This window comes from Felis catus, chromosome B4 (genome assembly GCF_018350175.1).
Source record: "Felis catus isolate Fca126 chromosome B4, F.catus_Fca126_mat1.0, whole genome shotgun sequence".
Taxonomy (NCBI): Eukaryota; Metazoa; Chordata; class Mammalia; order Carnivora; family Felidae; genus Felis; species Felis catus.
In genome coordinates this window covers 124,763,995-124,784,766 of record NC_058374.1, presented here as the reverse complement: position 1 = coordinate 124,784,766, position 20,772 = coordinate 124,763,995, and the positions used below count along the sequence as shown (strand labels likewise).

At 36.2% G+C, this 20,772-nt stretch overlaps 1 protein-coding gene across 7 annotated transcripts in view; it reads left to right on the top strand.

The window, feature by feature from the left end:
• SLC41A2 (solute carrier family 41 member 2) overlaps nucleotides 1-20,772 on the top strand; it is a 122,151-nt gene that overhangs the window by 59,486 nt on the left and 41,893 nt on the right. For all 7 annotated transcript variants that reach the window (XM_023257388.2, XM_003989197.6, XM_023257387.2 and 4 more), the window contains 4 exons: nucleotides 739-883; nucleotides 5,172-5,318; nucleotides 15,145-15,292; nucleotides 20,539-20,618. In XM_023257388.2, the coding sequence (XP_023113156.1) occupies nucleotides 739-883; nucleotides 5,172-5,318; nucleotides 15,145-15,292; nucleotides 20,539-20,618 (520 nt within the window). The remainder of the gene's footprint in view (nucleotides 1-738; nucleotides 884-5,171; nucleotides 5,319-15,144; nucleotides 15,293-20,538; nucleotides 20,619-20,772) is intronic.

The window sequence follows — 20,772 nt, the reverse complement described above, 5'->3', positions numbered from 1 at the left end:
TTCCCTTGTCATCCTCCTTCCCTGCAGCTGTTGGTCAGGATGGGAGCCAGAGATGGCTCTGGCTTCAGAGAGTCTGTGAGCACCTAGAAATTCTTCTCAAATATTGAGCACAACTGTGTTTTCATAGAGAAGAGAATCTTTACAAAGATGCTTTAAATGTCTCTTTAAAAAATAGATAAGAGCTGGGGGGAGAACAAGGAATACATCTATTTTGAGTACTGTGTATCCCAAGACCCAGGAGAGCGCGCCTCCTACGTGGTAGATTCTAAATAAGCACTTGCTGGGTGAATGAATTTAAATAACTTGCCACAAGATTAGGTGATATAGCCAAGAGTCAGATTCTTATCTTTTGATCATAAAATCCAGTCTCTTACCAGCACTGCCTCTGAAGTCAGACTTCAGTCGTGTGGATTGGGTACACGTTTCAGTTTCAGTCTTAAGGTTGGTATCTTCTTAGATGATCTGTGGATTAGACCGTCAGAGTCACTTTAGGTGCTTCCTAAAAACAGATTCCTGGACCCCATTCCATACCCACTGGCACCAGATCGTGGCAGTTCGAGAACTCACTGCCTTAGGGAATATTAAAACCAAAATAGAGTGGCTTCTTCAAACGGTAATGCGGCTCAGTGACCAGATGCAATCCTTTCTTCTGACTTTTGGTATGCATATTTACATAATGAAGTAAAAACTGGTTTTGAAATGAATAATTCAGCTGGACTTTCTAAAAAATTTTTGTAGGTTCAGGCAACAGTGGTTGGTTTTCTAGCAGCTGTGGCAGCAATTATACTGGGCTGGATTCCAGAGGGGAAATACTATCTTGACCATTCCATACTCTTGTGCTCTAGCAGTGTGGCAACTGCCTTCATTGCATCTCTTCTGCAGGGTAAGTGGGTTTAGAAATGGCTACTGTACCGTCCTTCACTTTCAAATAATTTATTTTCCATGTTGACTATTTTTATTGAAATGATACCTGCTCATTGTAAGAACCGCAGAGAAAAAAATTTTAAGTTTATTTAAATCCCAGTTAACATACAGTGTCATATTTGTTTCAGGCGTACAATACAGTGATTCAACACTTCTGTACGTTACTCAGTGCTCACTGTGATAAGTGTACTCTTAATGCCCTTCATCTGTTTCCCCCATCCTTCCGCCCAACCCCATTCTGGTAACTACCACCTTGTTCCCTGTAGTTAAGAGTCTGTTTCTTGGTTTGTCTTTCTCTCTCTCTTTTCCCTATGCTCTTTTGTTTTATCTCTTAAATTCCACATGTGAGTGAAATCATACTTTGTCTTTCTCTGACTGACTCATTTAGCTTAGCATTAATACTCTCTAGCTCCATCCATGTTGCTGTGAATGGCAAGATGTCATTTTTTATGGCTGAGTAATATTCCATTGTGTGTGTGTGTATAAAACATATATGTTTATATATATAAATATATAAATATATAAATATATTTATATATATAAATATATAAATATATTATATATAAATATATATAATATATTTATATACTTATATATAAATATATATAAATATATATATAAATATATATAAATATATATATTTATATATAATATATATAATATATATAAATTATATATAAATATATTTATATACTTATATATAAATATATTTATATACATATAAGTATATTTATATATAAGTATATAAATATATTTATATATAAGTATATAAATATATTTATATATAAGTATATTTATATATTTATATATATAAATATACATTTATATATATATAAAACATATATATGGTATATATATATGTATACCATAATCTTCTTTCTTTATTCCTCAGTTGATTGACACTTTGGTTGTTTCCATAGTTTTGCTATTGTAGATAATGCTTCTAAAACATCAGGGTGCATGTATCCGTTTGAAGGAGGATTTTTGTATTCTTTGGGTAAATACCTAGTAGTGCAGTTGCTGGATCATAGGGTAGTTTTATTTTTAACTTTCTGAGGAACCTCCATACTGTTTTGTAGAGTGGCCACACCAGCCTGCATTCCCACCAAGAGTGCAAGAAGGAGAGAAAATTTATCTACAAACTTCTAAAATATCTTATTTCACAAATACCTATATTTGTTGTATGTAAATCTTAATGTAGAACAGGCTTTCTGAGTTTGTCTCCTGGCCTTAGGTACTCTGGTAGAGTTCCCGAATGAGATTAAGAAAATAGATAACTCATTAGTTTCTATAAATTAAATTAATTGAGAAACTCCTTTCTGGAAATCATGCAGAGGATTTACTGGCTTGTCATTTGAGTAGCAAGGATTCCAGGAATTCTGAATTTCAAAAGCAGTCCCTCTGTTAAAATTTTTTAAAGTTTCAGATTTCAAAAAAATTTTTTTTTACTAATTCTGTGGCAATACAAATATAACCATATGCTCAGCACAGTATTTTACTGGCTTTAGACTTTTAAAAAGCCAGAAAGTTTTTTTGTTTGTTTGTTTGTTTTTTAAAAATTTTTTTTTTCAACGTTTATTTATTTTTGGGACAGAGAGAGACAGAGCATGAACGGGGGAGGGGCAGAGAGAGAGGGAGACACAGAATGGGAAACAGGCTCCAGGCTCCGAGCCATCAGCCCAGAGCCTGACGTGGGGCTCGAACTCGCGGACTGCGAGATCGTGACCTGGCTGAAGTCAGACGCTTAACCGACTGCGCCACCCAGGCGCCCCAAAAAGCCAGAAAGTTTTAAAAATTAACTACATTTGGAGCACCTGGGTACCTCAGTTGGTCGAACATCCACCTGTTGATTTCAGCTCAGGTCATGATCTCACAGTTTGTGGAATCAAGTCTTGCATCAGGCTCTGAGCTGACAACATGAAGCCTGCTTGGGCTCTCCCTCTCTCTCCCCCTCTCTCTGCCCCTCCCCCCCCCCCAAAATAAATAAACTTGAAAAAAAGTTAACTACCTTAAAACTTTTCAGTTGCAGTATCATTCTTTTTATTTATTAAGAACTTAACACTAGAGAACTAGCTTATTATGAAATTATAATCATTTTTATTTTACAATTGTCATCTTCTTACCCTTGTATCACCAGCAAGGTGAAAAATAGAAAATTCTCACGTCAGGTGATTATAAAACTGTTAAGCTAACTTTTTTGGTTAGGTTCTGGGAATTTAGAGAATCTTACTAAGATTAAGACTTGACTTCCAAAATATTTTCAAGCATTTTGTTTTGGTACTTTTATTAAGGGTAGTTTCTTGTCTATATATAGAATTACCAGAATTCAGTGGTGTTAACACTGGCCAAAGTGGGATGAAGTTAAGCTATTGGGAAATTAATTTCTGGTTAAAAGAAATTTGGGGCACCTGGGTGGCTCAGTTGGTTAAGCGTTGGACTTCGGCTCAGGTCGTGATCTCACAGTTTGTGAGTTTGAGCCCCGCAATGAGTTCTCTGCTCTCAGCACACAGCCGGCTTCTGATCCTCTGTCCCCATCACTCTCTGCCCCTCCCCCCCCCCCCCCCGCCAAAATAAAGAAACACTAAAAAAAAAGTCAAAGCATTAGCTTCTTTTACCTTAAGTTCGTTTCTGTTTTCTAATCTTGCTTCATTTAGAAATAATTGTTTAAAAGCTTTCAGTGAAAACTATTGGTATTGCCTAGGATTTTCAAAATCATAAGAATTCAGACTTTTAAAATACATGTGCTTAAAGCTTGTTACTTTGAACAATGTGTGTTCTAATTTTATGATAGTTGGACATTTATATGTAGAGAGAGCAGATACTATTAACCACCTTTTGTAGGTGAGAAAACTGACTCAGGTAAGGTGACTTACCTAATTTCATCAGCTTGTTTGCAGAAAATCAGTATTAAAACCTGTTTCCTGACTCCCAGCTCTTTCCACTGGCCCATGATGGCAAAATATTTGTTTTCAGCTGAAAAGATATGGATGGCATCCTGTCCTGGGAGAACTTTCCATGTTGATCTTTAAATGTGCTGACTTTGAAAAAAGGATTCTGTGTGAGCACATCTTGATTATTACATAATACATTTTAAAAGCTTTTCTATTGCTTTTTTTTTTCTTTTTACAATGATATTATGGGAAAGGTAAGTCTATAGATTGAAAACATCTCCAGAATATAAGAGGCGAGAAATTATTTGAAGCAAGACAGAGATTCTACTTTTAATAATTGTGGCTTTATTGGGGTAGTAGAAAACATGGAAGTAGAGTTACTTACAAGCTCTGTGACCTTCAACAAGAATTTAAGCTCTACTCCCAAGACCTCAGTTTTATTATCTATAAAATGAGTAATGCTAGACTAAAATCATTTTGAGTCATTTTCAGTCTAAAAATGCAGTGAGATTCTGTTGGGTTTTTTTTTTTTTCCCTATAGCCATTTTTAGGCTTCCATAATGGTTTATGGTTAGCATATAAGTGAACTAATCTTAAATATTCTCTGCACTGCATCCTCTAAATGTTGGCATGAGAAAATCTATACAATTGAGTATGGATGTAAATGTTATCAATCCCCCTCCCCATTTCTATGATTCAAGAAAATAGATATCTAGGAGTATAAGTACACAGTCGTATTTTCATCTTCTGTTCTCTAGTTGGAAGTTCATAGACAGAAACTTTGGTTTTAAAGAATATCCTTTATAAAGACTGCTTTTTGTGTTCTGGTCTCCAGTGTTCAGATTTTAATTACTTCCCTCTTAATACTTCAACGATTTTAAATAATAAAATGAAGCAAGCATTCTGGCTACCACCATGTAGACAAAGCTGTTTTTGTTGGTCTTCTTCCCAATTGCTGTGCATATAAATACGAGTCACCTTTTCTTTGATATTTTCATTCCTTATTTGAGGGTTAACATAAAATCTTTGGGTTTGGTACAAATATACATTACATCTAAGACATACATGTTATTAAATTTGAAACTTCAGCTTGAATGTTATTTTACAGTAGCTTTTCAGTTCTCTAAATGTAACACTGAACTTCTCAAATCTTCTATGATCCCTACTTGGAATTTGTTGAAAGGCATTTTGCCAGAGCATTAGAGTAAAATGTTTTGTTTGCTTTAGTCAGCTTATCTAAGCAGTCTAACTGGAAATGATGTACTCACTGTTTGTCTAGCTTTTATATTTCAGTATTTAGGGGATTGATTTTCTCTAAATCATAGCATAAAAAGTAATGAGTTTTCTTTCTTCCAGGAATAATAATGGTTGGGGTTATTGTTGGTTCAAAGAAGACTGGCATAAATCCTGATAATGTTGCTACCCCCATTGCTGCTAGTTTTGGTGACCTCATAACTCTTGCCATATTAGCTTGGATAAGTCAGGGTTTGTACTCCTGTCTGGGTAAGTTGACTTGATATTAAATATAATGTGCTATTCAGAGTCTCTTTAAATAAGTAATTGTTGCAACAATACTGTGAACCCCTGGTGGCCTTCACCTGCAGTAGAACTCTGGTTGAGACTGATTAGAACAGTAACTGCCATTTGTTGTATACCTACTATGTGTTGTGGTTCTCATATATTTTTCTTCTCACATTTTTTCCCTCTTTTTATGGAGTTTAAAACTTTATAAGATAAGGATTATCATCTCTAATTTCAGATGAGAAAATTGTGGATCGTAGAGGCTATTCATGTTACTCCCTACTGGTAGGAAAGTTGACTACGGGCCTAGTATTCTATGAATTCTGCCCTTTCGCTAAGTGTGTAGCCAGTGAGGAGTCAACCCTCAGTATTCTGATATATGCATTGTACTAGTGTCCCAGGGCATAAGGTTAGAACAGTGCTTGAAATTTAGTGATTGTCCCCACCCCCCCATCAGAAACCAACATGGCAATTACTAACAACTAAAAAGTCACCATGAAAATGAGCCTGAATGCTGTGTGAAGTTGGAGACATCTTATATAAGATTCCTGATAATAGTAATAGATTACATATGGAATCTAATGAATCCTTTTAATGCAAATTTGTACTTTGGGATTATTGTTAATGTAAATGAATATGATTTGTGAGCATTGGTTTAGTGCTAAAAGTTGTTTATGGTTTTATTTTTAGATGCCAAATTGAAAAAAGTAAAAGAGAATAGAAACCCACAGAATTCTACAAGAAAAAAAAAAAGATAGTTTATAAGCTGAACCAGAAGCAAACATTTATTCATATATCCTCATATGATCCATGAATTCTATACAGTTTATGGTATAAGTCTAAAGTACCTTTGGTTTGAAGAAGTAAGAATCTCATATATGGTTTTGAACTAAAGAAAAGACTTTATTTAACCTAACAAAAGCAGGCGTTTTACTACTTTTGGAGATATTAAGGGAAGCTTTGTTTAGTATATAAAATTACCTTAAATTATTTAATGAGTGGCATGAAATTAGTCAATAAGACATGATGTATATGTTCAAGGAAGAGTCTTCTCATTTAGAAGATGACGTGTGTCCACTTGATGTAAGGTAGAAGACAATAAATGATCAATGACCTCCATGTAAGATCTTGTTCCCATAGGTCTTGGGTTTTCATTATTGTGAAATATGCAAGGAATGACGTGTGTGCAAGTATGTTCAGGGTAATTAATGTTCAATCCTTCTTTCTCCCAGTCAAATAAAGTACAGAAAATTAGTAATGTTATTAAAAGGATAATCTTCTTTAGTTCATGTTGTTGGAGTGATAACTGGTCATATTTTTCTCTATTATACAGTTTAGAAATTCATACTGAAGTCAAGGATTGAAATACTAGCTTTGGCTAGTTTTAGAGAACGTGACTTAATGTTCTTCTCCTACCTACTCTATTAGACTCCTTCACCCATTCACAGGCAGGTAGCTGGACGACTTGGAGGCCTCACCTCCCCGAAGGAACAGATTAACTGCATTGGGGAAGGAGGCGGTCATCAATAGGCTGGATCCCAAAAGAAAAAGGAGATGAATTAGGCATGGCTAGTGCCCCTTTCCCTAGTCTTACCAATTAGACCAGTCTCTCCCACTGTGAGGAGGAGGTAAGAGAAAGGAAAGGGGAAGCACAAGGGGGTAAAGGGTTTCTTAGTATTATTCCATAGGTCTTGCCAAGACCCTTGAGGGTGGGGTGGGGATGGGGCTGGAAGGTTGGTAGTGGTTCTTGGATGGGTTCCCTTATATACACAAAAAGAAAGGTACGTTATTTTCAGACTTGGAAACCTAAATTAACATGAAGTCAGTTGTAACACATTTCCCAGCTGCTGGTATCTCCTCAATCGAAGTCCCAGTAGTAAGAAAATAAGCAAGAGAATGCTATTGAAGAATGTCATAACAAATATTACAATTGTTACAGTGATACAGACTTAACATTATGATATTGCAGAAGATAAATCAACTTTTGGGGAAGTAATGTGTACTGACTTAAAGTGTGTGTGTGTGTGTTTTTTTTAAATCACTCGAGTGATGAACTTCTTACAAAAGACTAAATCATGTGTTACTATCTAAAGCTTTCACTATTTTGAGGGTTGTATGTGATACATTAGTAGTTTAGCTAGATGAATAAAAAAAAGGAAAATAGAATGATTTCTATTTTGAGAAATAATTTTATTGTTAAACATTGCTTAGGCTTTTCTGGGCCTTTACTTGTCTTGTGGAAGTTAGCTCACAGTAATTCAAGATGAATTAATCAAAATAGGTTCTTTACATTTTACCTGTCACTTATTTCCCTAAAGTGCTCTCTCTCTCTCTCTCTCTCTCTCTCTCTCTCTCTCTCTCTCTCTATATATATATATATATATATATATATATATATATATATAATTATTATTATTATTATTATTTTGATGGGCTGCTGATTGATTCCATAGTTGATTTAACAGTGAAGGGTTTTTCTGGGGTCAGTGTTGGATTATAACATGTCTACATTGTGAGCACTAGGGGGCCTCATAAGATCATTATAGTATTTGTGGTATTCAGGATATAAAGATTAGGAACAGTCTCGTTTAAATTCTGAGGCCCCATTCATCCTGCTGAGATACCTGATTCTTGGAAACAAAGTTTAATTCTTGAGCTACATTGGAAACACTTAGCAGTCTTTAGAGATAAGAGGATTTCATGGCAGCCCTGGGCTTCTGTTACGAATAGAGGCCATGGGTTCCATAGGTCCCAAAGAACTGACTGGGCTGTGAAAAAAGCCTGAGTTAGTTCCCCACCTCTAATTTTGGATGCTTAGAAATGACTTTGAACAGCTCCCCTCTTGTCTTGTTTGTTTTGATGCAGGTACTGAAGCTCACTCTACGTTAATTCAATGTGTTACTTTTCCTTTGGTCCTGATAAAATTTGCTGATTTTTGATGTTCGAAGTAAAGACGGGATTTTCCCTCTTTTTACTGCTCCAGTTCTCCCCTAAAAGGACAAAATGAGCCCAGAGCTTTGTTTGTTCCTATTGACTTTATTTTGTGTAGTCACCTAAGTTTTTGCTGCTCATTTAACAAAGTTGAAATTTTATGTTAGCCTGGTGTTTAGGCCTCTGGGAGTCAGCAGAAACTTTCCTGTGATTGTTACTCCTGCCAGACTCAGCCAGTATCAATTCTCATACACTGTCCATGATTTTTCTCTTTTCTTTCTTACGTCGTTCCCTTTCCCTCCGTTAAGGCCAGTCAGTTTTCATTTTTCAATGCTAAATTCATACGTGTCCCTAATGTTAACTGATCTTTTCCTCCTCTGGATTCCTGTAGCATTACACTGATACTTCTAACATTCTTTGCATTTTATGGATCATTATAGCTTTTTGTGCATATGGTACTAAGGAAATATTGGAAGAATATCTTGCCTTAGCAGAAAGTATCAGGGGGATTAATATCCCTAAGGAAAAAATTTAAATGGCAGAAAATGGCTAGGAAAGATCTCGAAATAGAAGAGAAAATAGAAAGTTAGTTTAGAAAGTAATCTAAGCTCTGGACTATGATATGCTTTGGTATGACTTGCTGAGAAAATATAAAGGTATTTATTCATTCACACAGTAATGTTTGAATGATAGTAACTTTTGAAAGCTATTAAAAGAATAATGTTAGGCCAGTAACCGAAACATCTATACACAGTGATTGTTGCCCTCTCTTTCTTGTTTGCATACTTTTAAGAGGATTTTTTTTAATTTTTTTTTTTTAACGTTTATTTTTGAGACAGAGAGAGGCAGAGCATGAACGGGGGAGGGTCAGAGAGAGAGGGAGACACAGAATCGGAAGCAGGCTCCAGGCTCTGAGCCATCAGCCCAGAGCCCGACGCGGGGCTCGAACTCATGGACCGCGAGATCGTGACCTGAGCTGAAGTCGGACGCTCAACCGACTGTGCCACCCAGGCACCCCAAGAGGATTTAAAAAATGTTTATCGGTTGTTTATACCTGCATGGCTATCTAATTCTTGTATGTACGTGATTTTACTGATTTGAGAAACTGTCAACTTTTCTTGTTTAGACAAGATTTGAGCACAATGTTGACTGATTTCTCATTCTTCGAGGTTAACTTTTAAAAGATGGCTTAGTTGGGGCCATAAGGACAATAACAGTGAGCCTCAGGTTGCTTCAGTCTGGAAGCTAACAGGGATGCCAGCTAGTTATTTTCAAGACATTCTAGAATATCATGGCCTTGCTATGAGTGGTGATACGAGTAGAATCTAAATCTGTCTTGCCTGTCACTCTTCTTCAGGTATTTTCAGCGCCGTCTTGGTTTAGAATGATCACTGGAAGGTCAAGTTAGTGAGAAAATTCTGATAGTTATAACAGAGGGCATTTAAAAAATCGGCAACTTACAGAGCCCGTTGCTTTGTTGCTCACGCAGAAACAGGTGCCATATAAAAATGTCACTCAGAGCAGTTACATATTTCAAAAAAATTTAGGGTAAGAATAATGGATGTTATTAATGAAGTTACGTAACAGTAGTTGCAAAATGCCACCAACAGTCTAATAAAAGGTGAAAGCCATGAGTCCAAAAGGTGGCTGTTATGGTTGGTAGTTCAGTGTTACAGCAATTTGAACCACTTGAGCTGTGTTCATCCCTACTTTTCCCTGGTCAACTTATATCACAGGGTCAATACTAATGCACACAGACATTTATTGGGCTTCAAATTCTGCAGAGCTTTATCTGAACACCTGTGTTCATTTCCTATTGCTTCTGGAACAAATTACCGCCAACTCTGTGGCTTAAAATAACAGAAATCCATTTTCTCACAGTTCTGGAGGCCAACAGTCTAACGTGACTCGCACAGGGCCAAAATCAAGGTGTCCGCAGGGCTGGTGTCTTCTGGAGATTTTGGGGGGAAATTCCTTTGCTTGTCTCTGATCTTCTGGCATTTTGGGGTCACCCTAATAATCCAGAGTAACTTCTGCATTTCAAAACACTTGACTTAATCACATCTGCAAAGCCTCTTTTGCCCTATAAGGTAATATCCATAGGTTCTAGGTTTAGGATGTGGATTTCAGCCAACTAAAACACCCATTGTGATCTACCCAGAAATTAATACAAAATATCATTTTGACTAGGATTATTTAAATGTATTTCCTATAGAAGGAAGACGTTATTTTAGATTTTGGTATTAATGCAGAAGTTCACAGTTGGCTTTTAATTGACCATTTTTTCTCACCAATTGTGTCACTCATGGTTTTCTGAAAATAATTCCTTAATTTTATGACATCTTTAAAACACCAATATATCCCACAAAGAGAAGTGTTTTAGAGACTTCTCTTTTCTTATATTTAGCCATCAGAATTGGGTTAGATGTTAGCCAGGGAAAAGATAGGAAGGTCCTATATAATCATAATTTGGTGGGAATGGGCATGTTAGGTTTCTCAGGAAATTGAGATAGTAATGATTTATAGTAAATCAGTTTTAGTAATTTTTATTTTATCATGGCTTTCCCACTTTTTTAATGTTTACATTTTCTTCGTACTTGGAGATACTTTTTAAGCTTATAAAATAGTTGCAAAAATTAAAATAGTATTAAAAATCTTGCATACCCTGGACTCAGATTCACTTAATGTTAACATTTTACCCCATTTACTTTGTTTTTTATTCTTTGTCTCTATTTCTCTATATGTTTATATATATATGTATGTATATATTTTTTCTTTGTCTTTAGGGCAGAGACTTTTTTTTTTCTTTTTTTGAGAGATAGCACATACATTTGCAAGCTGAGGAGGAGCAGAGTGAAAGGGAGAGAGAATCCCAAGCAGGCTTGATCCACACCCAGTGGTGATGCAGGGCTTGATCCCATGACCCTGAGATCATGACCTAACCTGAAATCAATAGTCAAGTGCTCAACCGACTGAGCTACCTAGACACCCCGGGACATTGACATTTTTGAAGACTGTAGTTGCCTCTCCTTTTTTTTTTCATTATTAGAATTTTTGAAAATTGAGATACAATTTATATTCCACACTGAATTAATTCACCTTTTAAAAGTGTGCAGTTCAGTGGTTTTTAGTACATTCATAAGATTGTACAACCTATTATTAATAGAACCTATGTTCTATTCCAGAAGATTTTCATCACCTCATAAAGAAACCGTTAGCTGTCACTCCCCAGCCCCTGTGACCAGTAATCTATCTACTTATGGGTTTGCTTGCTTGCCTGTTCTGGACGTTTCCCCAAAATGGATGACCTTTTATATCCAGCTTCTTTCGATGAGTATGCTTTGCTTGTGTTGTAGCATGAATCGGTACTGAATAATATTCCATGTGTAAATATACCACATTTTGTTTATCCATTTACCATTCCATGGACATTTGGGTTCTTTCCACTTTTTGGCTATTATGAAAAGTGAACATTCTTGTACAAGTTTTTGTGTGAACATATGTCTTCAGTTCTTTTGGTAGTTACCTAGCAGTGGAATTGCTGGGTCATATGATAACTGTTTAACTTTCTGAGGAACTGTCCACTCATTATTTTTAGTTTATTTACTGAGAAGTTTCTGCCCACTTTGAAAGTTCAAGCAATGACCCTGGGGTTGAGTTGGTAGGTGCTTCTTTCAACGGCAGATGTCCTTCCAAAGATTTAATGTTGAGAAGAACTTAAAGGCTGAGCATAGTGCTCATTTTTTGAGCTAAAAATGAAGTACTAAGATGATCTGACCTAGCAGAATAGTTCTTTTCATTTGTGTTTAGTGGATTTTGCCTTTAGTTTTCTGCTTGATCCTGTAAAGAGATTGTTGGCAACCTTAGTTGTTTTAAGAGGTAAGAATGCCTCCTAATTGGGATGTTATTTAACATAACATTAATGTTCAACATTAACATTGTTAATGTTTTAACAAGGAGAACTGGGAATCCGTTCAGTAAAGGTTTTTTTTTTTTCAACTTTTATAAAAATTCATGGAGAAGATGACACTGTGTAGCATTAATCATATCCCTGTAAATGGGAGAAAATATTTAATGTTTTTGTTAGCATAATTATTTTGAAGATGTGATCTAGATAAAGCCATGAGAAAATTTGGTTGGATCTTAGTTTAATATTTATAGTAATTGTTTGTTCCTATCTGCTAGGAAAAAACAAATTGAGTTTCTATCTAGTTCAAACATCTTTAGTCATAGGCAAGAAGATCTTTAAATATTTTAAGATGAGGAAATACAAAGTTCAATTAAAGATAAGAGTCTGGATAAGGATTGAAGAATTTTGTGAGATGCCAGAAAAATTTAGTAACATATAACTAAAATCTAGGACTATAAGCTACAAGGACTGTGAGTTCAAGGCTGTCTTTAAGGTATAAGGGGAGGCCTCTACTATACACAATAAGTATTAGAATTATTGAGAAGAATCCAGGAACGTCCTGGCTGAAATCTCCGATAATAGTAAAACCTTGGTCAGCTAAAATGATATTACCAAAAATGTTTTGGGGTGTCACTGTTTTAAGAAGGGGTAGGCAACTTGTATTCCTGGGGATATTTAGAATTGACTGTAAAAATATTTGAGAATCAGACTCATGGTATTAACAGTTTTATTCTGAAGAGGCAAAACATGGATTTTTTTAATATACTTGTAACTTAACCCATTAGAGAAACACATCAGTCTTCTAATTCTGTCTTAAATTTTTAATTAAGTAATTGACTTATTCTTGTGATTTTAAATATAAATGTTCCCAAATTTGTATGCATTATATAAAAATGTATGAAAACTTAAAGACTTTCTGTATCTGTACATTTAATTTGCTAGATTTATAAAGATTGTCATAAGTACTTGGAAACTTTTGAGAGACATGAGAAATGTCTAAGTACAACAGAGTATCTCAGAGTATTTAAGTTTGTAAATGTGACTAAATATTATTCCAAACACTTAAAAATAATTTTTGGTTGGGTGCTACACATTGTGATGTAATACCATTAAGTGCTCAATTGTTTTGGTTTTCTTTACAGAGTGTTTAATTTTATTCTTGTAGGCAGTTAATTGTGGATTAGCTTGAGCCTTACAAGGCATGGTTTCAAGCTTTATTGGAGTGAATCTTGAGTAGACTTTACGCTAGGGCTGGCCCTACTGCTAAGATGTGACCCTTCTCAGGTCTTTACTAAATCTTCTCAGTATTCAAAGAGGCCTCTCTTCTCTACAAGATTAGCTCTTGAATGACTTCCAGCCCTTTGTAAACTCTGGGAATTTTTCAGTTTACGACTCCCCAATTATTCTTGGCCTGGCCTTGTGGAGTTCACCTATGCATGCTTGACTTAGTATTCAGTTCACAAGCTCTTTCTCTGAGAGCTTCCTCTTCTCTAGTATTTTGTCCTATAAATTCCTGCTGCCCTATCATCACTCTGCTTGAGTTTTCCCTTCCTGAGCTGTGGTCTGGAATGTGCCTTAAGTCAAAGAGCTGAGGCTGTTATAGGGCTTATCTCATTTCTTTCCCTTCTCTCAGGGATCACAGTTTTGCAATGCCTGTTGTCTAGTGTCTAGTGTCTGAAAACAGTTCATATTTACCCATATCTATCTATCAATCTACCTCTTTCATTTCTGAAAGCACTTAAAATTTTGTTCAGAGGTGATATATAGCATGTCCACAAAGCAAGACAAATAGCTAAGCTCAAAGTCAATGAGACAGAGAAGGATATTCACTTTATAGGAAAATATAACAAGAATGGAGAGACAGTGAACAGTTGTGATCAAGTAAAACAGTTTACCACAAAGGGGTTGTAACAAAGTCCTGGCAATCTGGTATCTCAGTGTGTTCCAAATAGCAAGATGTTAATGATAATGGCCATGATAATTATGACAATAGTAAGTGTTCAATAAATATTAGCTAGGTGCCTGGGCACTATTGTACTTACGTGTACTAATTCTCTTAAGACTCACAATAACCCCATGAAATAGGTACTATTATTGTTGCCATTTTATAGATAAGGAATTTAAAGTTTATAGAAATTAAATTTCTTGTCCAAAGTAAGTTGTCACACTTAGATGTGAAACTAGGTGGTCTGGCCAACCTATGGTTAACATGGTGTACTATATTCTGTCTTAGAATATTAAGGGTTCTGAGAAGTGCAGCAGTGAAAAAATGTATTTAACTTTATTAAACTTAGTTTTTCTATTTTATTTTGGAGCTTGGAACACTATTCAATATGGGGATATCTGTTATCAATTGATTGGCCAATATTCCTTGGAATGCTTGCACTATAAGATCTTTGTGGGTCAAAACAATATCCCATTTGACTCGAGAGTTAAGAGTACTAACTTTGGTGTCAGATTCCATTTCCCCCAACTCTTGCTGTCTCTTAGCCATGTTCTTAAGGTCCAAAGCTTCAGTTTTCTTCATAAAATAGAAATGACAGTGTCTACCTCATATTTGTGAGGACTGTCACATGAGTTGATGTGTTGAGTTGAAAGTGTTTAGCACAGTACTTGGTAAATAATAGAAGCCAAATAAATGTTAGCTTTTTTACTCTTGTTCTTACTGTTTATTATTATTATTAATTATTATTATTATTATTATTATCATCATTATTATTGCAGTTCTCATCTAGCACAGATAGCTAATTTCATAAATGTTTGTTGAATTAATGTATTAGTTTTTGGTTACATTATTTAATATTTTTACCTTATCTACTGTTTTAAATTTGTTTGAAGTTTATAGAATATATAGCATGTGAATATGTTGGATAACATCCTATCTTCTGGGAAACTTCAACTTTTAATATCTACATTTGCTCCATGGTTAGAAGAGAGATTGAAATGTTGTCTCTTTTTTAATTTTAGACAGGTATTACTACATTTCTCCATTAGTTGGTGTCTTTTTCTTGGCTCTAACTCCTATCTGGATTATAATAGCTGCCAAACATCCAGCCACAAGGACAGTTCTCCACTCAGGCTGGGAGCCTGTCATAACAGCTATGGTTATAAGTAGGTTAGTATTAAAATGTGTGTGTGTGTGTGTGTGTGTGTGTGTGTGTGTGTGTGTGTGTGTGTATCTATCCGTGTGTTCGATATGCCTGCATCTTGTGTATACATTAAAACATCATTTCTTGGTTCAGTCATTTTATGTACTCACATCTTTATTATCACATGTAATAGAGCTATTAGTCACAGGAGTTCTTGGAATGAGTAGACATACCTCATTTGGCTACCAGTTTCAAACTTTTCTCCAATCAAATCCTTACCAGACTGACGAGTAAGGTTTAGTGGTGTGTGTGTGTGTGTGTGTGTGTGTGTGTGTGTGTGTGTGTGTTAGCCTGACATTATTTATTTTTAATAGTAAGTTGCTCACATAAGTATCAGACAGCCTTAGAAATGGACGTACCATTTGACTGCTTCTCCTTCTAGGACTTTGGCAGAACATAGGGATATAATTAAGGATATTTGCAAATGATTAGGTTGTACGGTCCTCATCACAGAGGAACTTTTAATAACAAAAGAAGAGAGAGACCACCTTAGAGGTCTCAGCAACCAGGTAGTGATCAAATAAATTATGGTATAGTCGCGAAATGGAATATTCGCTGCTAAAAATAACACTGCAACGTTAACGTGGAAAGATGTTCATTATGCCTTTGGTGAAAAGAGCCAGCTAGAAAAGGGTATGAGTTTCCCGTTAAGCATGGTATATTGACACGCATTTACTGTCTTCCTTCCTGAAACTACTAAAATGACAGTAATAGAACAGAAAAGCTGTAAAACCACAAAAGCAGAAGGGAAACAGAGAGGACAGCAGGTGAGAGATTCAACAAAATTAGTAAAATAGGAATCAGATGGATGACTTTTAGCTGAACCGCCAGAATGGAAAAGGCTAAAGCCTGACCTCCAGCAGGGTGAGGGGACACCCATAGGAAGCGAGCCGATCTAAGCCTCAGAAACCCAGAAACGTGGAGAAACTGGAGGCACTGAGTACTTCTCAAAGCTGAAATGGAGAAGATCGGTTGAAAATTTATGTGAGAAACAATTAGACCCTCAAAGCCCTTCTCCAGCTTGACCACCCAAGTGACTGCCCCCTCCCACCTTGGCAAAAGACAAGAATTAACTCTGGAGAGACTAAATCAGAGAAGCTGTGGATTAAGAAACACCTGCACAAGTGAGGGTGTGGATTAAGCACTGTATGGAAAGTAGGATTAAGTGAAAATCTAGATGCCCAGCAGTGAAAACCCTATCCCACTTCTTTTTCTTTGCTCATGGAATGCTGGTAGTCAAGCCTATACCCCCAGGCAAAAAAATTAGACTAATTCCCTCCTGGGGTAACTCATCAGCGCCAGAGAGCCAGAGAAAAACTCGGTGGTTACTGACCCTTGTGGGTCCTTGAGTGAAAGAGCTACCTGACCATTCTTCAGGAGGCTCACCTGCTGACGAGTGTGCTCTGCAATGCCCTTTACAGAGGAGCAGACAGTAAAAGGATCACCAGATATTTGATTAAGGCTTCTAACATGAAAGACAGAGACCAGAAAAATGGTACTCAAAGAAAGTGCAGGGATAGTTGAAAGACCTCAAAAACTCTCATCAGTGCCCTTAAAGCAATAAGAGAATCTATGGCATCCATAATGTAAGAACAGAATGTTCTAATAAGGAGGATTTGGAAAAGCAGGAAGAGCTCTTGGGAACGAAGAATATATATAAAGAGCAGAAACAAATAAGCAAACAAAAAACTGAGTAGAAAAGTTAGAAGACAGAGCCGAAGAAGTGTTCTGGAAAATAGAACAGAAAACAAAGAGGCGGGCAACTGGAGGTAAACAATAAGAGGAGATTCTCGAAGAAATATTGCAAGAAAATTCCCCAGGACTGAAGACCACGGGCCTCCAGATTGAAATGGCCCACTGAGTACCAAGCACAGTGAATACGAGGAGGGCCCCAAATGATAAATTTACTATAAATCCCAAAATCTCCTGGAGAGAAAAGACAAGTTTCATATAAAGCATTGGGAATCTGAATGATGTCCAGTAGCAACACCAGAGAGGGAGATTATTTTGAACACAAAGTATGGTTGCAGTATCAGCCAAATGGAAGAGTGGCATCCAACAATTTTCAGTCATGTAGGATCTCAAAAACTTTGCTTCCTATGTACCCTTTCATATGAAAGCTGGTAGAAGATACAGTCTATCAAAATGAGGAAATAAATCAAGGAAGATGACATGGGCATGAGGAAACCCATTCCATGAGACCTTGTGGTTCATTTTTCTCTGATGTAGATTGCTTTTTTCCTGGAAGATTCAGGCAGTAGGGTCCTATGAAATGTTGGGACTTTTTCAAAGACCCAGCGTGGGAGATTGAAGTTCAGGTTGACAGCTGTGTATCAGGCCTAGAGGCAACCATCCAGGTTGGCAGGAGGACAGTGGGCTCAAGGAGGAATGTCTCTAAGAAAAAAAAAAGCAGAATTGATTGGTTGCCAGGTGACTTTGACTTATTCAGAGGCACTTCATTAACTTTGTTAGAAATTTGAGGCTGAATTAGTAGTAAGTACCTTAAAAATTAGGAAAAATATGGGACAGAGCAACAAGTAACAGTGGGGAAATCCAATGACACTTGGTGGTCCTGCTGTGAATAATGATTCCATTGTCACAATAAGGTAAACCCTAAATACTCCACCCAGAACTACAGAACCAAGTTGGCAGGATACGGGGAGGAAGGGGTTTATGAATGGTCTTAGGTGGAGAGAGAAGGGCAAGTGAGACTAAATCCTCATCCGTCATAGTGGAGGTCATTAGGTAAGTGTCTAAAATTAAAATCAAGAAATCACGGTATAAACATGCTATCTGGAAATACAGAATTAAATGCCAGAGGAAACAGCTACAGAAGTTGAAAAAAAATTTACTGGGGCAGAACAGGTTTTGGGGGCAGGGGCCAGGGGCTATGTAATAGGCTTTGCGGCACTCTCACTTTTTAAATAATGTACATGTGTTTATTGGATAAAATCAAAATTTGATAAAAGTGAAGAGAGAACTACTTTTGCAATGTGGGTTTTCATTTTCAAAAATCTAAGTGTTTAAAAATGTCTGGGAGTCTAGCTACCAACATACTAACAGTATAACTCTGAATGATGTCATGATAGTTGATTTTTATTTTCTTCTTTTTGTTTGTATTTTCTAATTTTTCTATATTTTGTTATCTGGGTCATAAAAACATTTTAAAATGTGTTTTAGCAAATATTCATGTTACAGTCACAGCATGAACCTATGTGTTTTGGCAGAGATTTATTCTTTAATACATAACTAGTTCTATGAAATATATATATGTATATTTTAAATTAGAGCTTATAATATGAAAATACTGCTAAGGATGACTATTTTTGGACTTTACAGTGTAACTTTAATTAAAAAAAATTTTTTTAGTTTATTTATTTATTTTGAGAGAGACAGAGATAGCACAAGTGGGGGAGGGGCAGAGAGAGAGGGAAAGAGAATCCCAAGCAGGCTCAGTGCTTCCAGCAAAGAGCCCAACGTGTTGATGTGGGGCTCAAACCCACGAAACCGTGAGATCGTGACCTGAGCTGAAAACAAGAGTCAGACGCTTAACCAGTTGAGCCACCCAGGTGCCCCTATAGTGTAACTTTTAATGGGAAATTCTAGTAATTTAGGCATATTAAGTCACAATTCATTTATTTTACTAAAAAAATTAATAAAGATTTAATAAATTCCTAATGTTAGCTGTCAAGTAGTGGTAAGAATATTTTGATCTGATATTTTGACAATCAATTCCATTCTCTGATAACATGTAGTTTATTTTTGTATAATGTAGGTTGCATTTTCCTAGAAAATTTAGGCAGTGCGACCCCATGGAGTATTGGGACTGTTAATGTTTTATAGGGCTTAGACCAAGAAACTGAAGTTAACCAATTAGTAATGGTCTTGAAACTTAAAAAAACCCTCGGAGCTCCATTGAGACATTGAAGTTGAAGGCCTGCTTCTATGTAGCTGTATGTTATTTTTCCAGACCTCCATTCTGAAAATCAGCCCTTTCTATGCTACAGCTCATTATTTCAACTTACCAATGATAAGATTTTATATATATATATATATATATATATATATATATATATATATATATATAGTTTTAACACAATAAAAATGATCCATTTAATGCTTTGTTAATTTCATAAATGAAGAAATATTCTTTTAAAAACTAGATTTTAGGGGCGCCTGACTGGCTCAGTTGGTAGAGCATGCAACTTTTTTTTTTTTTAATCTATTTTTTTTAATGTTTATTTATTTTTGATAGAGAGAGAGAGAGCACAAGCAGGGGAGGAACAGAGAGAGAGGGAGATATAGAATCCGAAACAGGCTCCAGGCTCTGAGCTATCAACACAGAGCCTGATGCAGGGCTCAAACCCACGAACCGCCAGATCATGACCTGACCCAAAGTCGGATGCCTAACCGACTGAGCCACCAGGCACCCCTAGTGCATGCAACTCTTGATCATGGGGTCAGAGTCATGAGTTAAAGCTCTGTGTTTGGTTTAGAGCTTACTTAAAAAAAAAAAAAAACAAAACAAAACCAAAAAAACAAAAAAAAAAAACCCTATTTTTTAAATTATAAGAGCAATAAATACACATGGTTTAAAAAAATTAACAAATACAGAAGGATATTAAATAATCATCAGTCTTTTGTCTGCCCCTCCACCCAGAGATGGACATTGTTAATAATTTCTTATATATCCTTCCAGACATTTTAAAGCACTTAAAGCATATTCTTTTCCTTTTTATTTATGTTTTTTATTTTTTCATGTTTTTATTTATTTTTGAGAGAGAGACGGAGACAGTGTGTGAGCAGGAGAGGGTCACAGAGAGAACGGGGGAGACACAATCTGAAGAGGGCTCCAGGCTGTATCAGCACAGAGCCAGATGCAGGGCTCGAACTCACCAACAGTGAGATTAGACCTGAGCCGAAGTCGGACGCTTAACCGACTGAGCCACCCAGGTGCCCCTATGTTCTTTTCCTTTTTACGGGGAACACATCTTGGAGATCAGAATGAGAACGGAAACAGAGGGCTACTGCTCATGTTTTATTTTCAACATTTCACTGTTGACATTGATTTTTACTTTGAATATTTTTCCTTTTTATTGTTTTTTAAATGTCTGAAATGTTTACTTTTAAAAGTAGAGGTGTTTGTATGTAAAGAGCAGCTTTAAATTAGTGTTTTCTTTTCTCTTCCCTAAACTGTGTGATTTTCTTCCAGCATTGGGGGCCTTATTCTGGACACAACTGTATCTGATCCAAACTTGGTGGGGATTGTTGTTTACACACCGGTTATTAATGGTAAGAATGAGATACACTGTTTCACGATGGCAACAAATCATTACATACTCCTAGGCACTAACGAGAATCGTAGGACTCAGATTTTAAGAGGTGTATCTTCCCTTCCCTTCCATTCCCTCTCCAAGCCCAGGGTGGTATCTGGGGTAGAAGTGAT